This window comes from Ursus americanus, chromosome 4 (genome assembly GCF_024610735.1).
Source record: "Ursus americanus isolate L20-20 chromosome 4, mUrsAme1.1.p, whole genome shotgun sequence".
NCBI classification, from domain to species: Eukaryota; Metazoa; Chordata; class Mammalia; order Carnivora; family Ursidae; genus Ursus; species Ursus americanus.
This window is the reverse complement of record NC_142130.1, coordinates 70,391,079-70,404,425: the sequence shown is the minus strand read 5'-3', so window position 1 is coordinate 70,404,425 and position 13,347 is coordinate 70,391,079. Positions and strand designations below refer to the sequence as shown.

At 34.1% G+C, this 13,347-nt stretch overlaps 1 protein-coding gene across 9 annotated transcripts in view; it reads left to right on the top strand.

Moving 5' to 3' along the window:
• ROBO2 (roundabout guidance receptor 2) overlaps window positions 1-13,347 on the top strand; it is a 581,558-nt gene that overhangs the window by 466,757 nt on the left and 101,454 nt on the right. For all 9 annotated transcript variants that reach the window (XM_087861722.1, XM_087861721.1, XM_087861720.1 and 6 more), the window contains exons 8-9: window positions 8,289-8,413; window positions 12,299-12,470. In XM_087861722.1, coding sequence (XP_087717848.1) covers window positions 8,289-8,413; window positions 12,299-12,470 — 297 coding nt within the window. The remainder of the gene's footprint in view (window positions 1-8,288; window positions 8,414-12,298; window positions 12,471-13,347) is intronic.

The following is a 13,347-nucleotide window of genomic DNA, read 5'->3' as shown; positions in this document are numbered from 1 at the left end:
CCTCAGACCCTGGCGCAAAATAAAACCAGTAAATGTTTTGGTAAAATAATTAAGTAGTATTATGGGTCAAAGTGCCAACCAACATTTGAATTCATTTCTAGCATAAATTTTATTACTGTGATGTGTTATCTTTAAAAAACAATTGAGACCAAATACAAATGGCTATGTGCATATAGCTGTTCATTATAACATTGTTTTTTATATGCTTGCCTATAAAATCCAGAAATTCAAGATATTTTGAACCAAATGAATTTACTCTTTCAAAGGCATTCTGTGCTCTCTAGAGAGTCATAGAATTATTTCATTTTGATATTTGCACTGTTCCTTTTCAGGGAGGAGTATATTATGTGTGAATATAAATTTTGAAAAATGATTTTCACCATGATTATCAACTATGCATACTTGGGTGTGTGTGTGTAACACTTACTACTAAAACTCAGTACTTTTGATGCTCCTTGGAATTGCTTTCTGTATATGTCAATTTAGAAGGCCACTTATATTATTTAATAGTCACACTGTATAATGCATTTGACTAACTCCATGGCTTAATTTAACCTTCAGATTTTGAATAACTATGTGTTACTTTTTGAGTTCTAGCTATTAGATGAACCCTCAAAAAGTAGTCTTCCCACAATTAATGAATTCCAAAAAAGTAGTTCTAAAATAGCTGCATAACTGCAACATATCTTTATTCACACAAGATTAAATAAAATTTGTATATGTGAGATGTTTCATAAGTAGAGTAGAATGCGAAGTCTAAATAAATGAAGAATATAAGAATTGTGATTCTTTGTAGCCATTCTATTGGCCTTGAACATTTACTTTACTTTTCATATTTAGGAAAGCAGTATGCCATTTAGTATGTTTACTTTTTCATACTGACATTAAGGAAGCAAATATATAGATAAATTTATATGTATTTATATTTATAAAGAGATATTAGATTATTGAAGAAGCATATAGATAGATAATTACTAGAGTATTATTGAAAGAAAAGGTATATAGATTTTGGAATTTTACCATGGAATTTTTAATATTAGCTAGAAGTAAGGTACTGGCTAAGAAAGAAGACATAGCACTTATCTAGAAGAGTTATTGCCATGGACTCAGTAAGGAAGAGGTTAACTGGAAAGGTAGGTAATTTAGCAATTTGATTATTTGTATTCCTTGAAAATAATGACAAATGAATAAAATGTGATTAAACAGACTTTATAAAAGTGATTATTTTAAATCCTATATCCCTAAATTATGTTTTCCATTATAAATGCCCTGCTTCCTCTGAGATGAATTATGTGTTAATAAGCTTTAAATGAAATATTTTATGACATTATGCATTTCCAATATTATTAACAGAAATTCTTTTGAAGTCAAATGAAGTGTGAAATAGTAAAAATTAAATAGAATTAAGTAAGTTGAAGAAACAATCACTTATCAATTAGAAGTTAGTCTGTTCTGATGATAAACTAAGTAACATTCATCTCTTATTCCCACTCTATATTGCATTTTAATGAAATGACTTCTCACTGTTTATTGTTGGTGGGGGTAAGCCTATTAACTAAGCCTTTTCAGGAAAATCTAGAATTAGTTGCGTTACATAATTCCTCTATTTTTCTGTATTATTGTTGTTACTCTGGGATGGTGGCTACTCATTTGTGGTCTTTGTGTCATAAGTTTCCAATATGGTACAGGGTCATTCTCTACAGAAGGACATATCAGAATCAGTTGGGAGATTATTTTCAAACAACATATTTTGTTTGGTATCTCTCCACCCAAATTACTACAAAAGTGAGTCACTGGCTCTGGTGAGAATGTGTCCTATCCTTCCAGTATGATAAAATGGAAAAAAAACAAAAACAAAAACCATTGAGTATTTGCTTTAGAGCAAGAACTTTTTTTTTTTTTAATTTCCTATTTCAAGACATTCATTTAGCATTCACTATTTGGGGCTTTTTCAGGCCAAATAAAGATTCCATTTCAATGCAACATGGTAGCCCCCCATTCCAGTAAGAGGTTACAACTGAACTGAGGAAATAAGACACCTTAGCAAGGGGAAGAATAAAGACAAAAGGCAATGCAAGCAAGAGCAGGTACTTTAAAGTGGAAAGAACACAAGACAAGTACAACATAGAGTGTGCTCGGGTTAATCACTGTCAACAAGTTGGATCAAAGAATAATAGATAATGAGATGGGTGAACCGTGGGAACAAGCCAACACATGTGTGAGTGTTCAAAAGTAGACTCTTCTGCTGAAATACCAGAGCTGGTCTGGAGACGAGTGTCAGGATGGTAAAATCTCAGGCCGGGAAACGGAAGCTGGAATGCTACACTGAGGGGAACAATTTGCAAGCATTGCAAGGGCAAGCTATAGAAAAAGCAGTGTAGGTTTTTGAATAAAGAATGACTTGAAATTAGTATACTTGAGAAAGGTTGTACTTTTCAGTAGTACAGAAAGAGCACGATTGTAGGTTTTATGCTACTTTAATAATCAAAGCAATTACTCAGGAAAAACATAATGTTATGATTTTAACATCCTTATACCATATCAGAAATCATAGCGTATAATTCTTACCCTTCTGTGTGGTACTAGAGATGGCAACTTTTAGTCAGATCATGGTTTGAAGTCAACTGAATTAATCTAAAAGCTCAGTGTTTAAGAGGTCCAACTATGGCATTAGATGGACCATAAGTCAAACCTGACCTCCGACCTAGTGCTTTAATCTTTAAAAACCTGTGTGCTCTTTATAAGATTTAGTTTGATGATCTTCATATCATAGTGGTAGTAGTTAACACATAGGGTTCTTTGAGTATTAAGTGAGATAATGCCTGTGAATGGTTTAACACACTGCCTGGCATTTAATGAACACTCAATTAGTGTTAATTATTGCCCTTGTATTAAGCAATTTGTGACTCAGCAAATCTTTAACACAAGTATATGATAAATAAGTGTGCTTTTCAAATATGCTTATAGAATATGTTAGAATTTAACAAGCAAAAATATTAAATAGCAAAAAAAATATTTTCTACTTGCTTAAGATACAAACAAAATGTTTATTATTGCAGAATAAAAAGCTTACTCACTCAGGCGAATATTATACCCAAAGCAAGATCTGCTGAGTGTGCCTATAACCATGCTGTCACATGGTAATATATGCAACTGCTGTATGACTGTCTCCATGCTCATGCCTGCCATAGAAAGTCATATTTTCCTGTAAAAACAACTCAGAACATGATGTGATTAACCTTTAGGTCTCCCCATCCCCTCATCTCCAAGCCCACCTCACGCATGGCCTATGCTTCCTACTCATGTTCAGCCATCTGATTTCCATAACACCCACTCACTTCCACCAGCGGGCATTAGCATAACAGAGCTGTAGCCTGACTTTGATTGAAGCCAGCTTGGGCTGAATGCAGTATCAAAGCATAATTTAGCAGAAATCAAATCTAATTTACCGTGCATTGTATTTAAATTCTCAAAAATGCCGTTTCAAGTGAACAATACCAGACCTCTAATCTCAATTGACCTTTTTATATTTGGGTCTACTTTTCTGGAAATCACACAACATGCTCTCCTTTAAAGCTATTGTTTTTAACTTGTAAGTATCCATCGAACACTGAAGTGTACCGCTGTTTTCTTCATCTCATTTCCTGTGGTAGCTGTAACAATAAGGTATAATCACTTAACAGATTAAGCAACTATGTTATTATATCACAACTACAAAAGATGTGTCTACCGCTTTTGGATTTTAGAGAGGATATAAATATGTATTTTATAGTCTTCTTTCTTAGAAATATGTAAGAGAATTGCCGTTTCTATAACTAGCATATTCTTCTGGAGTTTATAACTCAACCTCTTTAATGCACATTGGGTTTAAATGTGTGTTTGGAATTGTCATCTTGAGGACCCAATCATGGTTTTTTTTTATGTTTAATGAGAGCCATCATAGAGAATCCATTTTATGTAGAGCACACTTTGTAATACCTTGCTGTATTGATAAAATGCCACCTCTCAGCCTACTCCCTCCCATCAGTGCCATCAGCCAAGTACTGTCTTTTCAAACCATTTTCACTGCCACCTGGCAGAAATACTGAAAATGGGAAATGTTAGCAGAAGAATTATTGATGCAGTTTTTCATTTTAAAACCTCAAAAATAAATTCTTTCAGCTGATAGTCCTTCACAGGAGATTGCAATATAGATCTTGAGCAGAGGGAGTCTACAGAAGTAAAAGTGATTGATGCAATTTGTTTTGGTGGTCCAACTTTAAGTGACAATAGGAAAGGATGTACATTTTCAGACACTTAAATACTCTTAATTTTTTTTGCTTAGCTTTAATATCTGTATTTTGTTTGTTTGTTTAACTTTAAAAATGATAAGGTAAGTCCAGTTCCAGTGAGAGCATTGTGGCTTAAGTTCTGATGACTAGAAACTATTTGGGTACTTTAGAAATAGAATGTATTTATAATAACTTGGAATAAAAGTACAATATAAATAAAAATCACATGAAAGAATACTTCACAGTATGAATAATGCAAATACTGATACTATTTTGTTAGGGTTATTTAAAAAAATTCAGTATTGGATAAAAACTCAAAAATTTGATGATTTCCTGGTCTTCTTAGGTCATATCATTACTAGTAAATGTTACATTGTAACATTACAGAATTTCTTTGTCCTTTAAGAGTTCTTAAGGTGCTACTATGACTAACAAGTCTCAACTGGATTTTCTGCCCCAACTTGCTAAGATTTTCCAGCCTCGCATATCTCCTTTCTCTTCTACAAAAAGCATTCTTTCTAAAACATCAATTTTGTTACATCTTTCTTGCGTAAACGTCTTCGAACAGATTTCCATAGCTTCCAGGGCAAAATTTAAGCTCTTTTAGCATATATTATCTGGCCCTAATTTTATCACTTCTGCATGTATGATTTTATTCTTAAGACCATTTACACTCCCCTAACATATCCAGCTCTTCATGTCTCTGCCTTATGTCTACTTCTCTCTTTCCAAGTGACCTTACTCCTCTTCATCCAGTGAACTCCTACTTGTGCTTCGAAACCAACTCAACCGTAGCCCTCTCTGGCATCTTGCCTCTTCTTTCTTCATCACCTGGTCTATTTGCTGCTCTACCAACCTTTCTCACCCAGTGCCCTCTGCTTTTTGTATTATTATACAAATCATACTCTGCTCCATTTGTGTTTGTTTACCTATTTACTTGGAAGTATCTGCCAATTTTTTATTTGGCTTTCCATTTCCTGTACCAAACAGAATGTCTCATAATTTGCAGTCAATCAGTGCATTTTGAATGAATAAATGAATGAATCATATCTTTTCAGAAAAGTGGAGAGTTAGTTGTGGTCATTTGCCAGTCCTTTTTGGGGGGGGGGGCGGCTATGTTTTTGCAGCTGGTTAAAATTGTAGGATCTAGATTCCAAAAGCATTTTGCAAAATCACTTATCTACTAAAAAGTTCTTAAAAGCTTGAAAAATTAAATACAAGGAAGTATGTGATTATAATTAAAGTATAGATGTTAATTTTACTGAAGTAGATGGGTAGACAGATACAGAGTGAGCATAATATACTTAAGACTATAAAGTATATTTTCATTCTTTTCATTTGGTGTTTCATTTGGTGACTTCAATCACGTGTATTCTCAACTATTACATTTTAAAAATTAATTATATAAAGAAGGACTTCATAGCAAAAATGGGGCTCTAAGATTTTACCAACTAGTTATGTGAGCCAATTTAAATTCTTTCTAGTCCAAAGCAGTACAAATGAACAAGTAAGCTGAATGTGTGACTTTTATCAGACTGTTAAATGATTTTTTAAAATTTTTGATAATGAGATACAAGCTAAGTTGCTCTATACTTCTGGTTTAGTTAGTATCCATATTGGCACTAAACTTGTCTTTGGTAAGTTTACTAAGAAGTGGGAACTATATTTGATCTTTAAATTTTGCTTAATACATATTATTTTTCTTGGATATTAGAGATAATAGAGACCAACCTTAAGTCTTTTGGGTATAAATAATCTGGTGGTTTCATATCTTCTGTGAAAAATGAACATTGCAGTGTTTTAAGACTTGTCCCTGAAGTAATTTTGTAACATTGATTTAATCTATCATTCCTATTAGAAAACATGGAACAAAAATCAATGTATCTGCTGATTCAGTGAAATTGTGTAGAAATAACAAGAAGATTGTAAGAAGCAAGTAATCTCCTGAAAATGCAAGGCAACATAAACCACATTCCGTTCAAATAGATCCATAAATCTGGGTTCTCCATTCTGTTAGACTGAGGCTACTGTTATCTATAGTTATAGAAGAAAATTTCACTTAGTAGATTTATCCCCACTGTCCCTGGGGTGTGTGTTGAATGGGTTGAGTTAGGAGGCAGTATAATAGAACACCAAAAACTAAGTCACTACAAATCTCAGTGAATTAAAAAAAAAAAAAATGCTGCTGCTGCTGTTTCTATACTAGCATTCTTGTAAGAATGAGTCCTTGGTTGTATGTTTGAGGCTACCCTACATTTACTTTGTTCTTGGAGCTGCTCTTGTATATTCCCAAAGGGCTGAAAGAATTCTGGATAAAGACTTTTACTGAACGTCACTTATTTTTCTAATTCTTTAGAGTTCAAATTTTAGGATGGTTGCCCTGGACAACAGGTTTTAAAAATTAGAGTTGATTTAAAATTTTTTTTCATCTTCCATTTTCTAGACTAACCAACGATTTAGAGTGCAAACAGATGATGAGAAAAGTCATGGAATAAACATACTGTTTTCTTGTCAAAAGGAGTGGGTTTTGGTATGAAGATGTCCTTGTGAAAACTTCACGTTATACTGTCTATTGTTTTTCACTTGGCTCCCAATTTAAACTTGAACTTTCTCAGGATTTTTACCCACCCCCCACCCATCCCTTTAAGTTATTTTCTATTGGAGTTACTCATGCCTAGGTCTCATTATCTTTGCCTACATCATTTCCCTCATCTTCCAACCAGCGTTCCTGCTTTATTGACTGATCTGCCTCCCTCACAATCCGTACTATATTCATAGAGGGGTAAGGTTTCCAATGATTTTGCTTTGCATCTGTCACTTCTTAGCTTAGAAAGATCCTGAACAAAACCCCCACTTTGGCTTCTCAGGACTTCCTTAGGCTACATCCAAATCTATGTTTTTCAGCCAATTGATGTTTACACAACTGAGACCCTTCATTTCTGCCAGATTACACACTGTATGCTAGATGTGTTCTTGCTTCTTGCACTTTGCTCAGTAAGCTCCTTGCTTGGAATGTGTTCATTCCTCCTCTTATCTAAACGCTGCCCTTTCCTCAAAGCCCCCATAATGTGTATTTTCTGTGAAAAGCCTTTCACAGCTGCCGTAACACAAAGGGATCCTTCTCTCCTGAAGTCCTGTCACGTTTCTTATATGTACTATGATTTAAATGCTCCTATGCTGTGCTCTGAAAGCATGTCTGTCATTGAACTTTGCATAGTCTTAGGTAATTGTTTTACCTTGCTTTTGCTGTCGTCATCATCATGTTTTGTGTTTCCCATTAGGTTGTGAGTTCCTTGAAGGCTGCAGGATAGATATTTTTTAACTCTGTATCTTAGTGTCCAGTAGGGGAACATAGCAATTGTCTGACTAATGCTTATTTATCTAAATGAAATGAATTAAGTAGAATCAACCACTTTCAAACATGTCATTATATAGTTAGTTATCTTTGTATGTAATTCCCAGCTCTTTAATTCTTTGATGTCTTCAACACTTTAACTCATTCTAGAATATAAGCACTTTGATGATAGGGATCATATTCTAAGGCTTCTGGTATCCCGGCGCATAGCACAATGTTTTATAAATATTACAGGAATGGTCAATGTCTGTGAATAGACTAATTTCAGAGGAAGGAGACACTTGAGTAAGGAAGTGATTCTTTTTTACCTTTATCTATTTAAGTCGCAAAACCAAATTGGGAAACCATATTTTTCTTTAAAAAACATTAGAACATCATTAAAAATCTATTTTCCTCTGCAAATATATGGGCTACAGGATTATTATGTACAACATTTAGGAAGTGTCTATTAATAAGTTTACTTTTATTTTCCTTACATTTGATAGAGTGCTTTTGTCCTTTCCCCATTGTGTTTTGAAAAATGCTTTCAAAATAGAAAAAAATTAAAAACCGTAGCTTCTGTCTGGCTCTGAGCAATCCACCCAGTACCAGATTTTCCCTTTGATATCTTTTTCTTTGTCGATGGTTGATATTTATACACTTTCTTTCCTTTTAAATTATAGCTCCTCCACAGTTTGTGGTTAGGCCAAGAGATCAGATTGTTGCTCAAGGTCGAACAGTGACATTTCCCTGTGAAACTAAAGGAAACCCACAGCCAGCTGTTTTTTGGCAAAAAGAAGGCAGCCAGGTGAGTGTGAACCTTAACTGCTTTTCTGAAATCTCTGAACTCTTCCTGTCTCTGGTATTCCTCAAAGTTTGTCTCACCTTGCCTGTTATCAATGTTGAATTTATTTTCTAAAAAAGAGAACAGTTAATTCTAAAATAAGTGAGAATCAGATGTTCTAATATAATTTTTTTTTATTTTCTAGTGTTAATTGTCCGAAATTCTGTATTTTACATAGAAGAGATGTAACTCCATGTAACTAAATTATCTTAAAAAATCTAATCGAAACCTCTGTAGCTATTTAAAATCAATGAACAGAAAAATAATTTTAGTTCCTTGCAGCAAGCTACATTGGGATTATTAAATGAGTTTGTACATATAAAATGCTTAGAATATCCTAGGCACACGTAAAACAGTCAAACAATATTTCCATTATCAATCCACCTAGAAACCAATTGCAATCCCCTTTCATAGATAGAGATTATAAATACTTTTTCTTTATCATTAACTTAAGGATACTTCCATCTAAGAGTGGGAGAAGTATTTACTTTTATCATCCCTTCTGGATTCGTTCGCAGTGGGGTGAGATAGGAAATAACACATTATATACCAGAAGGAATCAGCAATTGCCTGGTCTTTGCTATGCCCCGATTTGTCCACTCATGGCCCTCTCTGGGTAGCATGGCCTTTCAGACTCTGTTCTAAGTCAATTGGATACTTTTTTTTTTTTTTTTTTTTTTTCACTTAGGCCTTGTCCAAACTTGGAAAAGCACTGAGCCTCTAGGTTCTCAGGCAATGAATGGAATTTCCAGCTTAAACCAAAAACTGTTCTTTGCCCAAGAACTTTTTTAGACTATATTAAGTTTTTAGACTATATTAAAGGACCTATTGATCAGAATTTATGTATGATTATCTGGATAGAGAAGCATGAGGAAGTTCCCCTTAGTTATCATCTTCATACTTCTGCTCAGGCTAGGGCTGCCAGGATCCGAGGTGTCCCACTGCCCAGACACTAATGCCCAGCAAGAAGGAGAGGCTCAACACTACTCTGGTTACCTCTGCCCCAAGACCTACACAGTGCCTGGAAGGCTGGGATGGATGAAAGCTGGAGAGCCCTGGTAGCTTGATGAGATTTTTTTCTCTTTCCTGTAGCTCTTTCCCTCCACCCGCCCTGGAGGCTTTGGGATCCATCAAAGTTATTCCGTCAAGCCACTGATAGTAAATGTAATGATATGAATATATTACTTATTTGTCAATTTTGTAAGTATAATGATGTAAAGCAGTTTGTTGCAAATTTACACTTTAAATCCATTTATTGACCCAAATCCCATTTTTCCATATCTCATTGTTATATAAATATAGCTGTGTCATGTGTAAATCACATGCCCTAAAATAGCTCTAGGTTGATGTAAGATATTGCATGTGTATTGGTTCTGTGGCCCAATAAACATGGTATTTAAATATGCTACATTCTGCTTTAATGGTTTTTAAAGATAATCAAGTAGCATTTCTTTTTCTGTTTGTTTTTGACAAAGTGGCATGTAACAGAGATACTAATCTCTGGAAAAAAATTCCAGTTAGGTAATTTGATTTGATTATAATCTTAGGTCTGGTTTTCTTTCCTTCATCTATCTCTCTTGCATCAGAGAGAGAGAGAGAGAGAGAAACTGTGAATGAGAACAAAAGAGAATTGCCTAAGCAAATTGTAAAGTTTCAAATTATGAATTGGAATATTAGGAAAAATAAATTGGTCTTACTGTCTCCAGTATCCAATTTTTACAGTGATCTATGGCTCTCCATCAGCAGAGAGAGTTAAGAGCCTGGACTTAATGGTCCATATTCCTCAATATGTGCTGATAATGCCAATTAGCACTAATAGGATACCTAGGTACTTCAAGGCAAAAAGAGCTCTGTAGTATTCGTGGGTTTTGCTTGTAATCCATTTTCTTGTGCCTATGTCACACAAGCAGGGAATAAAGATGATGGGTTAACCTCAATCATATGCCATTTTCCATGTCAACGAATCGTTTAGAAGGTGGACTGATATTACATTGTAGAGGAAGAGATCCCAGAGAGAATTAAGCCCATCTGATGTATTAGTGCTATGTAAATTAGTATTCTAATGGCTAATTGTAGGAAAGTGCATACTTTGAGTTATTGTATCATTTTCAAGTGGCTTTAAAATTTAGACCCTTCTCTTTTAGATGGTTTATTTCAGTAATATATTTGGATTCCACAAGAGAATTAGCTTGTTCTCGAATTGTTCAATATGCATGAAAATGTCTAGCCTTATATAGTAATACAAGTTTTATAGGAGGGCAATAGCATTTTGAAATTATATTCCTGACATGCTCACAAACATCACTTCTTTTAGAAAGGGTTTAATAACATGGTAATGTTTATGTAAAGTGGGCTTATAGTGTCACACTCAAATCTAATAAAGTGGACATCCATCATGTTGCAATAAAGAGAAGAGCTTCTAATTAAAGTAGGACATCATTCGCAGGATTAAAGTCATTTAGCGTAATTGAAAAGTGTTAATACCCTATTTTATCCTCTTCCATTGGTATTACTTCAAGGGTAAAAACATTTTAAGGTGAAAATGTGTCTTATGCCTTTAATTGAATGTTATTACCTCCTGATTGTAACGTATTGAAACTGTTTAATTACAAACCTGGAAAATTAATTACTATGTCGAGAAACAGATCCCAGAGGGTTATAATGTTCTTTTTTGTAAGTAAATACAACATAAAAATTGATATGTTCTTATTTATAATTCAACTTGGAAACATACCTCAATATGATTTGTTATACCCAAATGTTTTTCTTAATTGACCAACAGTAAAGCAACATAGGTCATTCAAGTTAACATTCCTGGTCTCATATAGGAACTTTCAAAATTTTATGTGTTAGGCTGCTTGTGTTTAATGTGAGATGTATAATAAAGCAAAGTAATTTTTCATAGGAAAGAAAGTCATATTATGAAATTCTTTAAGGGCACATGCACACTTCAGAAACGTTCTGTATCTTCTTTTTATTTTCAGTGATTTGCTTCACCTTGCATAGATGGTAGTATTTATACCTAGCTCCTTTCAAAGCTATTACAATCTGCAGAAATTCTATAGCAGGAGTAGATTTGGCTATCTCTCTCTGTCAGTCCCAGCCACACACTTTTGAACATCTTCATAGGAAATTCAGATAATGACATTGAGTATTCAGAATGAATAGTGAAAAGTCTATTTTGCATTCCATAGTAATGAGCAGTTTGTAAAACCAAGCATAGTTAATGTTACATTCCACATTATCACAATGTCTGATGAGTCACATGAGTATTGTTATGCCCATTTTACAGATGAGGAAATCATGTTTCAAAGATGTTAGGGAGAAAGTAAGTCAGGGAAAAAGTAAAGGATTAAGATAAAGATCCAGGGTTTGGTTTTTTTGTTGTTGTTGTTTTAAGATTTTATTTATTTATTTGAGAGAGGGGGGGGGAAGAGAGTATGTGCACACAAGGTGGGGAGGGGCAGAGGGAAAGAGAGAAGCAGACTCCCTGATGAGCAGGGAGCCCCACGCAGGGCTTGATCTAAGGACCCCAAGATCATGACCTGAGCAGAAGGCAGAAGATTAACCGGCTGAGCCACCCAGGTGCCCCAAGATCCATGGTTTTTAGATGATTATTCCTTCAGACTAGAGCATGCTGACTTCTTGAAGCGTATTATTTTCCTATGATTTGGAAAAAGTTTCCCAGTGAAACTCAACCAGGTGGCATTTAATCATTTCAACACAATGTTTTTATAATAAATGTATTTTCTTTTTCCAACCATATTCCAATAATTGTAATAACTATTGTTAATATATTTTTCCTTCTGAGTGGGAAAAGATATTGATGAGATTTTGTTTCTTTCACAGAACTTGCTTTTTCCAAATCAACCCCAGCAACCCAACAGTAGATGCTCTGTTTCGCCAACCGGAGATCTCACGATTACCAACATTCAGCGCTCGGATGCGGGTTATTATATCTGCCAGGCCCTAACTGTGGCGGGAAGCATTTTAGCAAAAGCGCAACTGGAAGTTACTGATGGTGCGAGTTACTATTAGATTTGTCTTAGGAAAATCGTAATTTTTATTTCAAGATCCTTATTAACCAAGTAAAATTTTCTGACTTGCTAAACATGTAAATGAATGCTTACCTTCTAAGTTTGAATCTAGGTAAAATAACATTTTTAATAGTTTCTAATTCTATATGTACTGTCTCAAAGAAGAATATCAAAGATTATCTATTTTATTTTTAAAAATAGAGTGATTCTTTATTTTAAAGAAATGACACCACACTCCCAGTGTATAGATATATCATCTGCATATTTTCTGGTCTTAGGCTGACATGATTGCTTCTAATGGATATTAATATTTTTATTTCATGAGAGGAGGAAGAGATACCATCTTTAATATTATCAGTGGAAACAGAGATGAATTCTTAGTTAGCTAATCACATTATGGCATCCTATGACTTTTTAATTATTCATTCACTAAGTTAAATTAATTAAATACGTTCTAAACTACTGACGGATGCTAAAATTGTTGGGTTTTTTTTTATTTGCACATTATATACTATAAATCATAACTGAGGCACCTACATTTATAGTGATTGTTGAAAAAGATGTAAGGATCTTCATAATCTGTTTTTATTTCCCCGAGAGCTTATATGTTACATTTGATAGGTAGGGAACTTTAGATATTTTGTGAGCTTCTGAGTATGAATTTAAGCTGTGTTCTTTGATGTCTTAAGCTAAAAATTCTCTCTTGTTCTCCTATATTTGTGAGATTTGTGGGCCTTTTATTTTCCCCTGGTGCTGGTTTCTGATATATAAGAACTTTGTTTTGTGACCTCTCTGATTCTCTTGCTTCTCTGCTCATGAAATTTGATGCACTTTTATACAATTCAAATTTACATGTAGATT